Source organism: Chelonoidis abingdonii, chromosome 1 (genome assembly GCF_003597395.2).
Source record: "Chelonoidis abingdonii isolate Lonesome George chromosome 1, CheloAbing_2.0, whole genome shotgun sequence".
NCBI classification, from domain to species: Eukaryota; Metazoa; Chordata; order Testudines; family Testudinidae; genus Chelonoidis; species Chelonoidis abingdonii.
This window is the reverse complement of record NC_133769.1, coordinates 5,001,262-5,020,701: the sequence shown is the minus strand read 5'-3', so window position 1 is coordinate 5,020,701 and position 19,440 is coordinate 5,001,262. Positions and strand designations below refer to the sequence as shown.

Sequence of the window (19,440 nt, the reverse complement as noted above, 5' to 3'; positions counted from 1 at the left end):
CCCTTTATACATATTAAGTCATTAACCCTCAGAACAGTCCCGTAACATTGTAAGTATCATTGTATAGATGGGGAAACTGAGGCCCAGAGTGGTTAAAACCCATAGCCACACAGTGAGTCCATGGAGGTGCTAGCAACAAAAGCCAGATCTTCTCATTTCCAGTCCCCACTACAGGAGCTGTCACAGTGGGGCAGAGAGGAAAGGAGCTGTTGTGCCCTTGTTGCAGTGTTTTCAGCCCTTTTGCAGTCTCCGCTCCTTTCTGCCTCATGGTTGCAGAGAAGTTGCAGCAGAGAAGGACAGAGAGCATTCTGGAGCATCTTGCGCACGGTCTGCTGCCCGTCCAGTGTGATAGCCCTGGATAAAAGGAGAGCGTGACTGCTCAATGAAGGGCCAAACCACATAGAGATGGTTACTTAATGTACCTGAGCCTTTTTTTCAGGACACCCCATACACAGCCCTAAAAAATGAGACTATATGTGACCAGGAGTTTGTAACAGGGTCTCCACCTCTAGAGCGTCCCTGCATGGCCTGGGACAGCCCTGCAGATGGCCTGCCTCGATTTCCCTCTGAGGTTTGCAGAAATCATTCTCACAGCACAAATCTTGAAAACAACATTCCCACTCTCTGGGGGGGGTCTAGTTTGTTTAACCTAGTCCAGCAAAATAAGCCCCTTTTTCACCCAGGGTTTCCACAGCCCTCCTCCTGGGATTACTAAATCCTGGCCAGCCTGGCCCACAAACTCACCCCTTTAGATTAGGGTTTCAAACCCTCCTTCTAGGCACTGTGGGTTGGCAGCGTTGTTCTTCCTTCCAGCAGCTCCTCTTGCTCAAGTTCCGCTTCACTCAAAGCCTCTCCCTTAGCCACCCCTGAGGTCTGATTCAGTCCCATGGCCTCATAGGCTTCATTTTACCCTCCTGGGGAGGAGAGCTGGCGGTGTCCAGGTGGGGCTGAGACTTGTCTTCCTTAAAGGGCCAGCCACCCTGTGACAGAATTCTTGGGACACTTCCATTTTGTACCCAAAGTGTTATAGCTGCATGACTCCCTCCTCCCCCCAGGCTACCCCTGTCCTGCTCAGTTACTCACCTGGTCCAACAGAGCTCAATGACAAATTTCCTGTTGACTTCAGTGGGATCAGGCTCTACAGCTTTTATTTTGAAAAAAACATGGAGTTGAAACCCTTTGGCCTCTGCAGTTGGAAGGTCAGGAGAGTGACAGTGGAATTATTCCCACCCTCCTTCTCCCACAGATTGGTGACTGCAAGAGATAAAGCCCAAGCCAAAGCAAATAGATTTGTGGCCAATGGGAGGGTCTGGCCACAGACTCCTGGGACTATGGGAAAGGAGTAGCCCAGGCTCAGTGGAAGACGTATTCCAGTGTCACCTTTTATCTGTTGACTTAACATCGCCCCTTCCTGAGAGCTTTTCCCCTTGGCTGAGGCCCAGATGCTCAAAGCTCCCAATGGAGAAAATGCAGCTGAAGTTAAAATGCTGGAAAGACAAAGCCACATACTTCAGAGGCAGGTGAACACCCAAAGCAGGCTCTGAATGGTGGGGTTTTTCCTTTTTCTTTGTACTAGTGGTAACTGCCGGCTCCCAAATAATACTACACTCCTGACGTCCTGTGTTGTAGACTGCAAGCTAGATAGTCAGAAAGTCCCACAGTTGCTCTGGGTATCACAGTATTGTGACACTGTATCAGGGCATGAGGTGAAACAGCATCATCTCACACCAGTGCAACGCAGCAGTGGGAAGAGCGAAATGCTGCCACGCTGCATTCTGTGATTATTTTGTCCCACGGGATAAATAAGCTCAAACTGCTACAGTAACTAGTACAACTGGTAAGAGTTAGGGGTATGGTTAGTATCTGGTGCCAGAGGCTTCTTTCACCTCCACCATACCACCTCTCAGTGCGGTTCAAGCACATCACAGCAGTACATCCTTGGTCACCCACTACCCATACAGGCCAGGCAAATTCCCCAACAAGGAGCAGACCTGCAGAGGGCACATTAGGTGGCTGGGAAGGGGAGTGGAATGGCAAGATGTGGGGTGGGCGCTGGGAGACCAAACCTGTTTGAAACAAATCTCAATTCCTATTGCAATTTAGCAAGAGACCTCGGCAGAGAGAGCAGCTGCAGAGCAGCCCTGAGCCAACAGCGATTTCCGGCAGATACAACTCTACAGGAATAAGGAATCCTGATAAGACGCAGATGAGAAGCAGATGCAGTTTTCTGTGCGTAGACTGGAAGATGGCAAGGACAGCAGGCATGAAGGCAATACAAAACCAGACTTGAGTCACACAGCGCCGGGTCACATCTAGTCTCTCTTCCTCCCCATCTCATCCCCAGCCAGTACAAGACTGTTCCCTAAAATCAATTCTCTAGCCCAGTTCTAAATGTCCCAAATGACAGGCTATTAATACTATTGGAACTCGAATTGTACCTGGAAGCCACATCTGAAATCAGACCCTCATCGGGCCGGGTGCTGTACAAACACACAGTAAGAGACAGTACTGGCCCCAAAGACCTTACAATCTAAATAGATAAGGGAGTGAGAGAACCAGAGCAAAGAGAGGGGAACTCACTTTCCCAGAGCAAAGAGAGGGGAGCTGGTCATTGGCACAGCCAGAAGTAGAAACCACATTTCCTGAGATGCCATCCAGCACCTTATCCACTAAACCACACTGCTTTTCAGTCATTTCCACTACACCTTGTCTACTTTTCAGTCTAACAGATCTAAGATCTAATGGATAGGGAATGTCTTTTGACAGTCTACATTTTCCGTATTTAATCTCATCTCATTACTCTGTTACATCTCCCTCTTGAAGATCCAAGTCGTCTCCTTTCTTGGTGTTTGCAGCAGAGATGCGGTGGGACCAAGCCCCCATTTTGGAAATTCCCTCAGTCCCTAGGGAGTCCAGAGCCACATCTAGATTCAAATTGGTGACTCTGGACTTTCTCAGCTTCCATCTTTCAAATACTTGGAAAGGACGCTCCTCTGTAGGACTGTGCCTTTAACTATCCTGCACTCTAGGGGGTTTCCAAAGACTTCAGCCAATTAGAATGAAAGTATTGATCCTTTCTCCACTTGCACTGTCCAGCCGGGGACACTGTGGAGGCCAAGCTCCAAGATGCCTGCTTGACTGTGTCTTAATTAAGCTGCTGTTGGCAGTTGGCTCCCAAACTCCGCTCTCATCCCTTCACCTTCACTCCTCTGACAATCCTCTCTTCACGCTCATGCAAACGCAGCAGGTTGCCTGCAAGTTGCTATAGTAACAAAACCTCACTCTTTTTTCTTAATGACAGACAGGTGCCAGGATAAATGAGTGGATAATCAACAAGAGGGTAAGAATTAGAAGCAGCGATATTGGCATCTCTATAGCTGTCACTGGATTCCCCGTGGAATGACAGCCCCATTAATCAGCAGAAATGGAATTTTTCAGCAGTGACACCTTAAGCAGCTGCGTCTCAGGACAGGGACAGTAGCTGGTAAACTAGGCACGGGTTGGAAGTTGAGTTGTTGTCACAGTAACGACTGGACATGTATCACTTCAAGGCCCTGTCCACAATACAAGTGCAACCAGTCCTTGACACTAATCAGAAAACAGACAACCACAGATGTCTCTGCACAGGAGACTTTTCCCAGAACACAACCATGATGAGCTATCTGTGTTTGTAGCAATGCATTCTGGGAAAATATGGGTTCCTTTGCTGTAGTGCCTTAGGAGGGGACAGCGAGCCCAGAGGGCATTCACACAAACCAGTGAGGCATAGAGCAATGCACTATGGGAAGTAGGAGGACTGGTGCAATTGAGTTACATGGATCTGGATAGAAAGTCCCAACTACACTACAAAATAACATGCCCAAGAGGTTACAGGAAGTTCACCTCATGCCACCTCAGCATTGGAGATATTCAGGACAGGACAGAGGTGCATTGGCAGAGCTGGGAGGAGGGGGAGAGGAAGAAGTTTCACCGGCACCTGCCTGCACATCTTTGACCAGCACCTGGTTCCTAATGTCACTCTCCGCCCACTTTTTCACAAGCACAGTCACCCGCCCCAACATGTTTACTCAGTCAGAACAAGCAGGGAATAAAGATAAATCAGTGCATTTCACCGCAAAGGCCTCTGGCGCAGCTGCTCATTGAGTGCGAGGCAGGCACAAGCACTTGGAGATTGGGTGCACGGTTCCTCGGTAGCTGTTCCCCAGCGTGCGGCTCCCAAGGCTTTCTCTTGCTTTTGACAAATTAACATTTGAAGCAGTTGCTCTTTTATGTGGGCTTTACTGTCATTAGCACTTACAACTCAACATAAAACACTTTGGTGAGCGGGTTTTTTCTTCTTTTCCCTTTTAGATGACAGATGAAAATCCTTTTAATGAAAAGCTTGTTTGGAGGAGGAAGAAAAACACATACACACTCACAAGCCGGATGAGCATGGAAAGATGAAAACCTCCTTCAAGGTAATTAAATGATTATGTATCTTTTAAACCCAGCAGATAAAGATTTGTTATCTGGGTTAGCTTTTGCGTTTCTTTTTTCCATACAAAGCTAAAATCCTTGCAAGGACCAGAACACAATAGTGTTCATGTTACAGAGCAATACAGCACAAAAGGACCCTTAATTCTTTATCCCATCAACTCAAGTAGGTTACTCCTGGATTACCATCAAGCCCTAAGACTCAACATGAGAATGCCATTCTGGATCAGAGCAGATTTTCACCTATAGGAGGCAGCATTGCTCTAGTGGGTAGGGGCTCTGCTTACTAACCAGCTGTGTGCCCAAGGACAAATCACGTTGCCTCAGTTTCCCTTCCTACTCCTTGACTGTCTTGTCCATTTAGATCAGTGGTAGGCAACCTATGGCACGTGTGCCTAAGGTGGCATGCGAGCTGATTTTCAGTGGCACTCACACTGCCCGGGTCCTGGCCACCGGTCCGGGGGCTCTGCATTTTATTTAATTTTAAATGAAGCTTCTTAAACATTTTTAAAACCTTATTTACTTTACATACAACAATAGTTTAGTTAAAGACTTATTGACTTAAAGACTTCTAAAAACGTTAAAATGTATTACTGGCACGCAAAACCTTAAATTAGCATAAATAAATGAAGACTCGGCACATGACTTCTGAAAGGTTGCCGACCCTTGATTTAAATTGTAAGATCTTTATGCCTATACTGTGTCTAGCACAGGGGCCACAATCTCAGTTGTGGCATCTAGGTGCTATTGTAATGCAAACGATAGTCTCATATGCTGTCTCCAACACTGGCTGGTACTAGATGCTTTAGAGGAAGATGCAGGGCACCTACCTGTGGAATAAACTACCTCTCTCCTTCCTCCTAAGGGATTCTTAAACCTCTTTGGCTTTTGTAAATGACCCCTTGGACAAAACAGTTTAGTATTTAAATCTCTGATCTGCTTCCTCATCTTCCGTCTCCTCCCCACCCAATAGAATATCATCAACTCCTTTTACAAAGCCGGATCTTGCTTGGTATATTTCAAGCCGGCAGACTTAGCCTTCAAAAACCTGCTGTAAAAGGAAATTATATGTCAGGGTGAAGTATTCCTGCCACAAATCACCCTGAGACATCGTCAACTCTATTTGATTGAGTTCAACGCCATAATCATAAATACTCTTGTTTTATGGGCCCTGCTGAAGTTCTTTACCAGAAGCAAACACACCTCTTCCAATCAGCTTCAAAACAACTTTATTCATGCCCACCTTTCCAGCGCTGATTCACCAAACTCTTGCCTGGCTTAGGCACGAGATGCGGAGCCAAAGTCCTGACAGTAAACATCGGTCTGTCTGTGTAATTTACAAAGCACACGCCACCAGAGTATCTAGGCACTTTCTGTGAGCAGGGTCAGGGAAGGATCCTGGCTGAATTCCAAGAGCCAATTCTGCACTCTTAAACCAAGCAAAACTACTATTTAATTAAAGGGCCACAGGCAGGGCCAGATTACCCATAGGCTAATAAGGCTATAGACTTAGGTCCTCCTATTTTTAGGCCCTACATTAGACCCTAATTTTTAAGCTCTTTAAGTCCTCCATTCCACATTGAAGTAACAGCTGAGCGACGGTAGCGGGGGCCATCGGAAATTTTTTGTCTCATTAGATCTTGCTTTGTACAAATTAATCCATCAAAATTGCAGATTCAGCTGATGGTGGTTGTGATTTTGTCTCTGTGGGCTAAGTAAGTGTTTGTGGGCCCAAGAAATATTGAACTTTGTACAGAGTAGGCTTACACTGCACGATAGAAACTATGTCGAAGAAAGGAGGATGGCAGAAATTGAAGGAGGCCAAAGACAGATGGGAAAGATAAGATGCAGTGCTGAAAGCTATTCTCTCTCTCCCCTAACGTTTTTGCATCCTACTAAACCTGGTGGTGAGGAAGTCCAGGCGAATACCAGCCCAAATGAACCCACTGTGCCTGATGAAAAGGACCAGCTTCCTGTGACTTCTCTAGCTGCAGTCTCACCCCACTCCTCTTAAGACTTTCCCAGTGATTAAATACAAAAATATCCTTCTCCAGCGATCCAGGAGAGTGGGACATGACTTCTCAAGATCTCATGGCATACTGGACTGAGAAGGGGTCACAGAAATGCCAGAATCTAGATGCTGCCTTTTCATTGACAAAGCAAGAGTACGCTAATCAGAATCGTTATCTGACCAAATCGGTGTTTGAATATGTGAAGCCTAACAAACAGATTGGCAAGCGAGAATGGCCCATCTATTCACCTTCTAAGAAGAAAGTGAACTGTTTTTATTGCTGCCTGGTTTCTGATACCAAAAAGTGGGGAATGTTCTGTGAAGGTAATTGGAAGAATATTGCATACATTACCAATCATGCAATGAGTGAGCAGCATGCATTGTCAGTTAGCAGCTACCATGCCCAAAAGAAAGTTAGTGGCAGAATTGACACCCAAATGGAAAACCAATTTTTGGAAGCTTGTTCTTATTGGAAGAACATTCTCAGATGAGTAGTTGAAACCATAGTTTTTCTTGCTGAGCGTGGTCTGCCATTCTGTGGCTCAGATGAGACTGTTGGATCAAAATACAATGGCAATTACCTTGGCATTTTAGAGCTAACCGCTAAATTCGACTCTTAGCTCAGCATCAATGAACACGCAAATCGTGGAAAAGGCCATACATCACATCTCTCAAAGACTATTTGTGATGAATTCATTGCACTGCTGGCAAAGACGATGCTATCATCCATCGTAGACGAGATCAAAGATGTGGGATATTTTTCAGGGTCCATTGACTCAACACCAGATGTGTCACATTTAGATCAGCTGACTGTCATCTTGCGTTATGTCTACCCAGCGGAACAGTTGAGTATTTCATGAGTTTCATAAACATCACCAACACAGGGGAGAAACTTGCCTCATACCTACTCCATCGAAAATGGGATTTGATGTCAGCCTTTGTTGTGGCCAAAGCTGTAACAATGCAAGAAATATGAGTGGCAAATATTCAGGGATGCAGGCCAAGACAAAATGGTTGACTGCATACCATGTGTTACCCACTCACTCAGCCTTGTTGGCCAGTCTGCTGTTTATTGTTGTGTTGAAGCAGTCTCTTTTCTTTCGGATTTGTCCAAGAATTGTACATTTTTTTTCTCTGCATCAACCAGTCATTGGTTGATTCTTAGAGATTCACCACTCACGGGATGCCTACTGCCCAAATCACTCTCAGGGACATGGTGGGGTGCCAATGCTGAATAAATAATATGTAAATATGTGTGTAGAGAAATGTTTGATGACTTCATAATTTTTTTTGCAATGTGTAATTCATACTTAGGCCCTTCCCTCCTACGAGCCTTAAGCCCCTCATAACCTTAATTCGGCCCTGGCCACAGAAAACTGGTCCCAAATTAGGAACCAAATCTTGAGTTCTTTATTCCAACTTTTATTGACTTCAGTGGGTGAGAACTGAGCATGGAGCTTAAGATCTGACCCTTGGTAATCATATTCTGCCTGTCTAAAATTCCCCCTGAACGTTCAACTAGGGTATCCTTCTCTCCTTCTGTGGATCTCGTTCAGTGCTGCTGATGCTGTTATAATGGCTGCCATGTTCCACCCCCAGGGTTGTCACATGCCATGTCCTAGGTGGTGAAGAGGAGCCTATACTGCGAGGAAAATCTTGGCCCTGCTAGAGGTGAAGTAGATGACCTCACAGCCCATAGGATTTAGGGTTTAAAAGAGAACTAGATAAATTCATGGAGGTTAAGTCCATTAATGGCTATTAGCCAGGATGGGTAAGGAATGGTATCCCTAGTCTCTGTTTGTCAGAGGGTGGAGATGGATGGCAGGAGAGAGTTCACTTGCTCATTACCTGTTAGGTTCACTCCCTCTGGGACACCTGGCATTGGCCACTGTCAGTAGACAGGATTCTGGGCTGGATGGACCTTTGGTCTGACCCAGTACGGCCATTCTTATGTAGGATAATTCTTCAAAGCAAGCTGGTACCCTATTAAATCAGTAAATAACAATAAAAGGCACAACAGTTCTCATCAGAACATACTGTACGAGACTAAGAGAGACCAGCAAGGGAGTCAGACCTATATATACCAGGAGACGTGAGGAACATCTGAGGAAAGTGGGACATAGACACAAGCTTTGACTACATAAGCCCCTGAGAGATCCTTATCAGCACTCCAGCACGTAAGAGGGGTCATGAATATAAGCACAGCCAGAACATGTGCTACCAGAGTGGGAAGACTGAGTTCACACTAGGCCTGGGGTTTGGTTTCAACATGCTGCAATAGGAGATGGAAAGACAGTCAAATTAAGGGGAGTGGGGCAGCAAATGGGCCAGATTGTGGCGGAGGGAACAAGTCCGATATGCTGAAATGCTGATTAAATAGGAGGAGTTGCTGGCAATTGCACATGTGATGAAGTTCCATCAATGCTTGTTTGCTTGGCAAGAAGTCACTAAACTGCTTAGCTGTTGTCTGCAAGGTTGCAAATGGGATGCTCCGTCCACCACACTAGGACTCTAAGGTGGTATGAATGCCTGCTCAATTGATACTCAGATATATCCTTCTCCCAAGTGGTATTGCAACATCCTCCTTCCCTGGGGAAGTGAAGAACTTCCTAAAGCAGGGAAAGTGCACATTATGGTAGCAAGAAGGGCATTAGGGATGGAGAGGAAAGACCAACAGAAAAAGGTTCACTTAACAACATGGTGTTTTGGATGCTCTGGAAGATGACAGAAAGAAGGCAGGCTGCAGAGGAGACAGAAACTGGGTCCCAGCTGATGCCCACACTGGGCAGTGAAACATCTCATCCACATTCATGAAAGGCTGCTGATGGTAGGTGAAGGGATAGCCATATCTGAAGAAGTTCGAAGGCCATATGGCTTGAGGAACCAGTGTTCCAGCACAAGCAGTTAGTGGGCTTGGCGGGAATGGTTAAAGGACTAGAATCGAAAAGGACACAACTTGGAGACATGGAATGGAATGAAAAGAGGAAAATATTGGGCTGAATAATAGGAAATACTCACTGAAAAATCTCTCAGGCATCAAATAATGTCTCCAGGAGGTGGTGGAAGACCTGCCACTTGTGAAATTTAAAGGAGACTGGACAAAATATTTCAGAATATGCTCTGGGCCAATCCCCCGTTGGCCTTTGTGGAATGGACTAGACGCTCTAGAAGGTCTTTCCCAGCTCCAGTTTTTTTGATTCTATGGTGTAGTTAACTGAAGAATGCCGAACATGTGGAGACCAGGCCAGCAACCGCACAGAACCTGCCCTGCAGCCACGTGGCATTCCTCGTGCTTCCAGGCAGCAAACGACCATGGTTGATTTTGATTTTGGAGATTGTCCGTCCCTATTGATGCTGAGTCATTTTTCCAAATACTCAGCGGTGCTTCATCCACATGAAGCAGCAGGACAAAGAATGTCATATCCTGATCTGAGCTGCTTTTTGCCAGATGCTGGGTCCAAAGTGAAAGATGATTGTGCCTGTGCCTCATTTGTAAACCAAGAGACTAAGATTTTTCTCAAGCCACTTAGGAGAATACTGTAACTTTATGGGAGTATCCTCTACCAAACAGGGTGACTGAGAGTGCATTTCACACAGCCAAACATATGCTATATCTCAGAAACAAATCAGCTGAAGGTATGAAGCAGCCACCTAAACTGCTGCTTACTTGTTCATGTTTTGAGAGGAGAATTAGGCTACCAGCATCCACTCCAGTTCTCAAAAGCAGGAGGGTGGCACTCCATCTAGATGGCACCAGTTGCAGAGGAAAGGACCATTTTTGATCAAGCAGCACTGCCACCTACCAGTTTTCTTGACTGGGTAACTAGGAATCTGCATGTGCATTGCAGCTTGAACAAAGGGATGGCCAAGGATCCAAACCACAGTGGCATCGCACTGCAGCACCATCAGAAAGGAGAAACATGTGCAACAGAAAATATTACCTATGAGACGAGTTGAGGCCCCACCTGATCCAGAGGTGAAAGGTGGAAAGAAGCTGTGACAGGCAGGGGTCTTTGACAGTGGCCAATTCCTGATGATGCTTGATCCTGGGGAATAATAGCCATCTGGTTGGGAAAGACCTACCAGAAACACCAGACACTGGACTGATGGCCGGAACAGCTTGTCTTCCTGCCAAGTCCCCAGCAAGTTTCAAAGCAGACTAACAGTGAAGGCTGAGTCCCAACAGGCCAAGTACCGGCAATCTCCTGTCCATGAATATTTATGTCCTGCACAGTTGTCACTGTAGTTCAAGATTGCTGCCTCCAGGATTGAACTGTCAACCCACAGGCATGCTAAAGAAGAAGGTTGGCTTCAGAAGTGAGAGGGAAGAGGATGGAGTGAATGTGTGGAGGTCCAGCAAAAGGGCTGGGGACAAATTGGCTGGGTCACAGACCAGGGTGCTATCCTATAGCCCCCAGAGATGCAAGGGTGTCATCTCAACATTGTCAATTTAAGGTTTTATACCTTACGAACCTTCATGGCCAGGAAGAACAGGGATTCCCAGCTTTCTGCTGGAGTTCAGCAACAGTCTCTGTGCCCGGTGAATCATGAGATATTAGACCTTGTAATAGATACTGGTCCCTCTGCAGAGGTGAAAAACAGGCCAGTTCGGGTCCTTTACCTGCCAGGCCAGAACGCTTTCATGCTTCTCCTCACCACGAAGTCATGAAGTGGCTTTCCATCTGTATTCTCCTGAGCTCCACTCGGCTGTGACTGCTCACTGGGTTCCGGCCAGGCTGGGCACAGCAGCTAGTTCTGGTGCTAATCCGTAGGGCCCAATACAGCCCTGTCTTAGGCAAGTGGCACTGAGGCCTCTCCTCGCCTTCCAGGGGCGACTGTTTACAGCAGTGATGGACTGGGAAATCAAGGTTCCCAGTATCCAGGAGCACAAGCCTAAAAGCCGCTTCCTTCCCCCAGCAGCCCCCCCTCACCTGTAAGAGTGCGTCCTATCTTTGCAGCCCCCTTGGCTTCAGGAGCCAGGAAGCCTGCTTGTTGGTGAGCAGTGGCAGCTGTAATGGCTTCCATCACTAACACTCCCTACGTTCCTGTCTTACATTCGGATGCAGGCCTCCAAGTCAAGCCTGGGAAAGGCTGACAACATATTATGTATCAGCGGCGCCTGGTCCGCCATGCGTGGCCGGGACAACAACCCAGCTGGGGAGAGCTCTTGGCTCAGCTCAGAAATGCGGGCACTCAGACGCTGACAGCGAGCCGTACCGCACCGGCTGGCAGCAAGCACCTCTGTGCTTGACGCCCTGACAGTTTGAGAATGGACCCAAACACAGAGCAAGCCCCGGCGATGACAGCACTTGAAAACAGAACCAGAGCACTCCCCTGATCGAGCAGGCTGTTCTTTTGTCCCGCCAGCTCTCTCTCCAGTGGTAGCACTTTGATCACCCTCACCTCTATTTCTGGCAGCTGGCTTCAGCGGTCAGACATTGCAGACAATACCCACGTGCGACTTGTTACCATGCTGAGGAATTGGGGTAGCCAGCCAGACAGCTGGGGTTAAGTTATTTGGCTTTCAGCCTGATCTCAGAGGTGCTGACCCACATCAGCAGGTATCCTGCGCACAGAGCAGCAAGGGCCGGGCTCAACAGAGTGAGGGGAGAGTAGGAAGAGGCAACAAAGTGAGGAAGGGAAGGGGAAGGTGAAGTGAGGGGAGCATGAGAGTGAGCGGTGGGAATGAGGGAGGGGGAGTGACAGGGAGAAAGTTGCAACGAGGGAGTGGAAGGGACAGAAATGGGGGATGGGGAGGGGCAGGGAGGGTGTTGCAGTGAGGGGGATGAAGGGACAGGAAGGGGGAGGGGGAAGGAAAGGGGCAGGAAAGGTGTTGCAGTGAAGGGGTATAAGGAGCAGGAATGGGCGAGGGGGAAGAGGAGGGGCAGAGCGGGTGTTGCAGTGACAGGGAGTAAGGGGCAGGAATGGGCGAGGGGGAAGAGGAGGGGCAGAGAGGGTGTTGCAGTGACAGGGAGTAAGGGGCAGGAATGGGCGAGGGGGAAGAGAAGGGGCAGGAAGGGTGTTGCAGTGATGGGGAATAAGGAGCAGGAATGGGGAAGGCAGAGAGGCAAGGCAGATGTTGCAGTGACAGTGTAGAAGGGACAGGAATGGGGGAGGGGCAGGAAGGGTGCTGCAGTGAGGGAGCGGAAGGGACAGGAATGGGGGAGTGGGAAGAGGAGGGGCAGGGAGGGTGTTGCAGTGACAGGGTAGAAGGGACAGGAATAGGGGAGGGGCAGGGAGGGTGTTGCAGTGATGGGGTGGAAGGGACAGGAATGGGGGAGGGGAAGGGGCAGGGAGGATGTTGCAGTGAGGGGGTGGAAAGGGCAGGAATGGGGGAGGGGGAGGGCTGTGGCAGTGACAGGGTAGATGGGACAGGAATGGGGGAGGGGCAGGGGGGCCGTTGCAGTGACTGGGTAGAAGGGGCAGGAATGGGTGGTTAGGAAAGGAGGCAGTTTGTTGGTTTCAGTCAGATATAAGCATTGCCCTGCCCCTGAACCCTCGGTGTCCCCCCAGTGTCCCTTCCTACCTCTGGCAGCTTGACTCGCCCTTCCTGGAAGGAGCAGGAACGGGGGTCGTGGGTGCAGACGTGGCGATATTTGCACCAGTGACACCGATAGGGGCTCTCCACACAGGACAGACACCTGGGGACAGAGAGAGAAGAACTCACTAAACCCAGCCAGCCCTCAAGAACCCAGGGAGCGCACACACTCCCCTGTCAAGGGCCCCCCACCGCAGCCCTACGACTCAGAGGGGAGCACTGTCTCCACTGCCCAGTCAGTCCTTAGTCTCTCTGTTGAGGCTGCCAATAAGGAAACTGGTCCATGCACGTGTCAGTTCTGATGGTGGTTTTGGTCAGTGGCGGTGAGCAGAATAGGCACTGCCAATGCTGTTGTGAATCAGAGACCTTAGGCCTCATTCCAAAGACACCTTGGTAAACCCATAGTAACTCCAGAGAGGTCAACAGAGGTACCCGGCTATTACACTCCGTGTCAGAGAACAGAATTAGGCCCGTTATGACCCTTATCTGCCTGTATAAAATGGCTCTGAATGCACCTTTCCATCTCTGCCCCTTCCCCTCCCCCATTCCTGTCCCTTCCACTTTCCAAGTGGAATAGGGTACAACTCTCTGGTGAGCACAGGGTTAATTTGGCTCCACTCCTCTCTGCCCTGGCATAGGGTGGATAGGGGGAGGGCTATCAGAGCAGCTACTGGGGAGGCAAGCTCATCACCCAGGGTCAAAGGACAGGTCGGCTTTTTTGTTTATTTTCCCTATGTGTTACCATCTCTTGCTTTCTTGGGGGAAAGTCAGGCTGACTGCAACTGCATGTCCTTGCTCATTACTTCTGTGTGTCTTGTATGGACTCACTAGGAACTGAATTGAGATCAGCGCCCTCAGACAGTAGGACTCTCAGTTGCTCCCTGCTCACATGTTCATCTGGCCAGGATGGCCAATGCAGGTCCCACCCGTGTAAGGGAGGGTTTAAGCAATGCTAAAGGGGGAATTTCACTAGCACTGATGTGCCATTTGATCCTTTAAACATGCATGTGTGAAAAATACCACCCAGCCACATCAGGCTGACATCATTTCTCCGTCCTCTCTGAAATCTTGCTCTATGTCAATCCACCCTAAGCTCTGATGCAAAGAGCTGTTTTTTAAATTGGTAACAAGTGCTTACTCTGATAAATCAAATTAAAAATGGATAGCATATTATAGTTTGTCAAGTCAGAAACCAAAACATGCCATAAATATTTAACACCCCATCACTTTTTTTTCTTTTTTTTCCCCCCAGCTGCTGTTTGTCAAAGCAGCGGGGCATGAAAATAGGATTTGCCTTTGCTTGTGAATCACTGCGCTGCAGTAATTATCGCCTCTTGGCACTTCCGGAGCCCTGTCTGGGAAAGATGATGGCCTGGGCACGGGGGCACAGCCCATCTGCCTTGCTCAGGAACAGAGCAATCCACTGAAGAGGGGTCCCCCCTCTGCCTTGGCATATGAATCCTACATACTCATCTCCTGTGCAGTGATGACTCTAGGCCCACATCAGATGTTCTAAAGGAGGAGTTCTCAGTGGATCGGTCCAGACCACCCTGTTCTTCCCATAATGCTTAACAGGATGGAAATTCCAACCAGATCCCAGATACACAGCAGGAGGATCCAGGATGGAAAAGGGGTTCCTGGTAGGAAAAGGTTATTCTATGGCCAATCAGCCTGTGGTATCAATCCAGTTCCTAGAGAACAGTGTTCACATCACACACAAAAACAAATTTACCATTAATTGGCCCTCTGTCCATTCAGGGTCCAGTCCTGCCAATACTTAGTACCAAGCCAGGTGCTAACTAACTGGAGTGGTCCCAGTGACTGATGGCATGAGCAAGGATTGATAGAGCATAAGAGTGTGGAGGATCAGGCTTCACATGAGTAGCCACTAAAGTCCACGTGGCCATTTGCCGAAGTTGTGACTCAATTTCCACTCAGTCAGTCCTCAGACAAATCCCCACTGATGTGGTGTTTTGCCTGAGTACAAACCAAGTCAGCTCAAAGTCCATTACTAGGAAATTTAATAAGTTGTTTCCATGTTGTCCCGCATGTTTCCAATAGCAAGATACCTGTCACCCAGCATAGGCTAATCTATGGGACAGATGTTCTACCAAGCCCCAAGAGACATGACTGCAGGTCTCCTCGACACCTAAGTGGCCGTCTCTGTGCTACCTTGAACAGCCAGGGTGGGCAGTTAGGACGGATTCAAAGCAGCATGATAAGGTTCTGGGGGGAAGATGCACGTCAGGGAAATACAAACTTACGAGTTGTGGACGCTGCAGTTGTAGAAGACAAAGCTGGTGCTGGCAAAGGTCATGCCTGTCTCCTTGGACTTGAGCTGGAGCTGGACAATGTGATGGTCTCCTGGGGAAAAAGCATAAAGCTTATGAGAGGTGACTGGATGATTGTATTAATAACCAAATGAATCATTAACGGCCAGGTCAAAAATCTGCACCATCGCACGGCCCACAGTAATATGGCCAAATGGGACTAAGAGTTTTCTGGCACAATTTTTAGGCCCCCAGCTTGGGATGTCTAGGGCTTGATTTTCAGAAGCACAGAGCACCTCCTGCTTCCTTGGGTTTGAATGGAGGGCTGGGTATTCCACTGTCAGGCCAAAAGTGTCTCAAGCCAGACGTCCAAAGATTGAGGCACCAAGAATCAGTGGCCACTTAAGAAAATGCTCTTATTATTCTGAAACTATATCCCAGTAGTGCCAAGAGGGCCTAATTCAGATCAGAGGCCTGCACAGAGGTAGAGACAGTCCCTACCCCCAAAGAACCTGCCATCTAAACACGCAAGACAGAGGTGAGATTGGGAAGAGACACAGGCACAAAGAGGGGAAGTGACTTGTGCAAGGTCACACAGCTGGTCGGTGGCAGAGCTGAAAATAGAGCCCAGGCTTCCTGGCACCCAGTCCAGTGCTGTGTGTGTTTGAATTGAGCTGCCTGCCCCTAATTAAGATAGTAAGGTCCTGGAAACAGGGTCTGCCTTTGTGTTTTGTACAGCATTACTCACACTGATTGTGCGCAACAAATAACGACCAACACCACTACTTCATAACACTGCTCTGTTGCCACATCCCCTGCCTGCAGACTAGACTTCTCCACGCAGGACGCTGGACTCGATCTAATACTGCAGGGTCTTTGCCAGCCACGGCTTTTATAGGCTTGTCTACATTTTAAATGCTGCAGCAGCGCCACAGTAGTGCTTCAGTGTGGACACTACCTACATCGACAGAAGGGGTTCTCCTGTTGACATGGGTAATCCACCTTTCCAAGAGGCAGTAGCTAGGGTGACGGTAGAATTCTTCTATAGACCTAGCTCTGTCCACATCAGGGGTTAGGTCAGCTTAACTAAGCCGCTCAGGGGATAGATTTTTCACACTGTGAGCGAAGTTATAGTGATCTAATTTCCTAGTATAGACCAGGCATAAGACTGTACCTCAAATTGCTTATAAATGTTAACTAACCTAAAGCTTTCAATACCTCTGTGAGGGAGGAAAGGGAGAAATAGCGATAATTCTACCTGCCGCTGAAATGCAGCTGCTTCTGGAGTGGAATGTAGCCGCTGTTAACAATGTTACACCCCACTGCATCAATAATAAACTTCAGTAGACAGAAGCCTGCAATGCCACATGGTGGTAGGAAATAAAGCCAATGGGTAACATTTTCCAAAGCACCTAAGAGTAACTTACAAGCCTCAATCCCATTTCCAAAGGCACATATGCATTTGTGACTTAGGCTCCTTGGTCATTTATAGAGCCCTGTAAATCCATAGATATTCACTTTGTATCCATGGACCATTTTTGCAGATGGCGGATTGGATGCTGATACAAATACAGGCCTCTAAATATAGGCTCTCAAAGGCAGAGAAGCAGCTTTCTGCAGCTCATAGCCTCTAAGGCTGCTTCCCTGCCTTCCAGAGCCTATATTACTCCCAACCCCTTAGAGAGAAAGAGGAAGTGATAGGTCAAGACAGGAAGCAAAATCCCCCATGCTCCTATCATGGCTGTTTAAGCAGCCAAGCAATTTAGGAAACCCCTCTTGACTTCATTGCCATTCCAGGTCAGTCAGAGAGGGAAGCCTACTCTGCAGAAACAGCTGCCTCCTTCGCCAGCTGACCTAGTATGGCACAAATTAATCAATGGCTGGGCAACCAGACAGCACCTTTGCCCTCCTCCTGTACACCTAACTCTTGCACACCCCTCCTGAGCCCACGTGGGGAAACTGACCTGGAATCACAGAGCACCTGTTGTTGCTCCTCACTCCCTGCCACAGGAGAACGACCTACTAAGCCAAGAGGTGCCGGGACTCAGCCCTGGCAAACCCTGACAAAAAAGCACTGTAGCCCAGCAATTGTATTCCCCTTGCATGCTTCCACAGGGAGAATAGTGGCTGATGCAAAGAAACTGGGATTGGTGAACTCTTTAAACCACAAGTTGAGGACTTCAATAGCTCAGACATAGGTCAGGGGGTTGTTACAGGAGTGTGTGGGTGAGATTCTGAGGGCTGCATTGTGCAGGTCAGACTAGAAGATCATAATGGTCCCTTCTGATCTTAAATATGAGTCTATGAGACTTAATAAATCACAAGCTAAACAGGCCACAAACTTTTTTTATTTCATACCTCAGTTTGTGATTTTGAAGCATTATTGAGGTGAGAGGTTTGTTTCATTATTTTTAACGTAAAAAGCTATTTGTTCTGATGCCGGTTGTATAATCAGATTGATGTTTAAAATAACAATAACGATAAAAGTAATATTAATGTGCACGTTTATTAAGCTATATAGCTTTCTTTTACAGTACACAACACATGCACACAGATACTCCAGGTAGCGTGCTGCTGTGGGTGTGGTGCATATGTGGATACAGATAAAAGACGAATTGTGAATCGCGGGGTGAATACAAATTGATTCCTGTGGACGTGGATCGGATGAAGATCCACATTTCTGTATCCGCACAGGGCTTTAGTCATTTAGGTGTTTTGGAAAATGTTATCCAATGTAATTTTTAACTGTATGTGTTATCACATCATCAGGCTGTCAGCTTCCACAATGATGGGTGTGTTGGCGTGGCAGGGAAGAGACAGAAAGTATGTCTACACTACGGGATTATTCCGACTTTACAGAAACCCGTTTTGTAAAACAGATTGTATAAAGTCAAGTGCACGCGGCCACACTAAGCACATTAATTCGATGGTGTGCATCCATGTACCAAGGCTAGTGTCGATTTCTGGATCGTTGCACTGTGGGTAGCTATCCCATAGCTATCCCATAGTTCCCGCAGTCTCCCCTGCTCATTGGAATTCTGGGTTGAGATCCCAATGCATGATGGTGCAAAAACAGTGTCGCGGGTGATTCTGGGTAAAACTTTGGGGTTTTGGGGAAGGTTTTAAAAAAGCCCCCTTTTTTAAATCCCCCAATAAAGCCTTTTTTTAATTCCCCAAATTTCAAATAGGTTTTTCCCCGCCCCCCCCCAAAAGTCCCCCCCTTCCCCCCCCGCCCTGCCCTCAATTAGAAAAAATTCTTTGGGGAATTTTTTTGAGGGGTTTTGAAAAATCCCCCCCATGGATTTTGGCCATTTGAAAAAAAAAAAAAAAAAAAAAACAAAAAAGGGGTGGCCGGGGGGGGATTTCTGGGGTTAAAAAATGGTTCGGGGGTCCAAATCCCAATTTCCTTTTTTTTTCCCCCGCGTTTGGAAAAAAAGGGGGGTGGGCCTTCCCTTGGGGGTTTTTTTTTTAAAAACAAAAATCCAAATGTCCCGTCCCCCAGTCCCCTTTCCCTTCCCCCTTGTTTTTTGGGAAACGGCTAAGGGCAATTAATTGTTTTGGCCGCGCCCCTTTTTTTTTTTCCCCCCCCCTGGGAATTGCCGCTGGGGAACGACCCCATGGGAAAAAAAAAGGGCCCCCCCCCATTTCCAAATGGAGCGCTTTTTTTTTGGTAAAAACCGAACTTTTTTTTACAAAGTTCCACCGTTTATGTTGTACCTGGGGCACTTGGATTTGCCCTTTGCAAAAGAAACTGGACAGAAGGCGAAATTAAAAATTTTTTTTTTGCAGCTTGCTTTTAACCCCAAAACAAAGCCAAGCATTCCATTTTTTTTTTGCCACCCCTTTTTGGCCAAGGGGTAGCAAATGGTTTACCAAAGGATTGGTTAACCCAGAACTCCGTTTTAATTCAGTCCCGTTCTGGCATTTTTAAATTGGGGCCAATGAGAAATGAAAAACAAATTGGGTTTTATTTTCCAATCCATTTTTTTTTACCGGCCCGTAAAAAAAATTTTTTTGAAAAAAAAAAATTGGGGGAAATTGGAAACGGCTGTTTATTCAAATCAATGGTTTTTTAAACCATCTTTGTCCCCCTTCTTGCTGGTTACTGTCCAAATGAGGATGGGCCCTGCTTTTTTTGCTTTTTCCCT

The 19,440-nt window shown here is 47.4% G+C and overlaps 1 protein-coding gene across 2 annotated transcripts in view; it reads right to left on the bottom strand.

Annotated features, from left to right (window-relative positions):
- PLXNA4 (plexin A4) overlaps positions 1-19,440 on the bottom strand; it is a 677,576-nt gene that overhangs the window by 173,166 nt on the left and 484,970 nt on the right. Inside the window, exons 8-10 of one of the 2 annotated variants that reach the window (XM_032805232.2) lie at positions 15,287-15,386; positions 13,011-13,125; positions 218-354 (exon numbers count right to left, since the gene is read on the bottom strand). In XM_032805232.2, the coding sequence (XP_032661123.1) occupies positions 265-354; positions 13,011-13,125; positions 15,287-15,386 (305 nt within the window). In that variant the 3' untranslated portion in view covers positions 218-264. Of the gene's footprint in view, positions 1-217; positions 355-13,010; positions 13,126-15,286; positions 15,387-19,440 lie in introns of those variants that run through there. The other variant, XM_032805231.2, reaches the window with a different exon arrangement.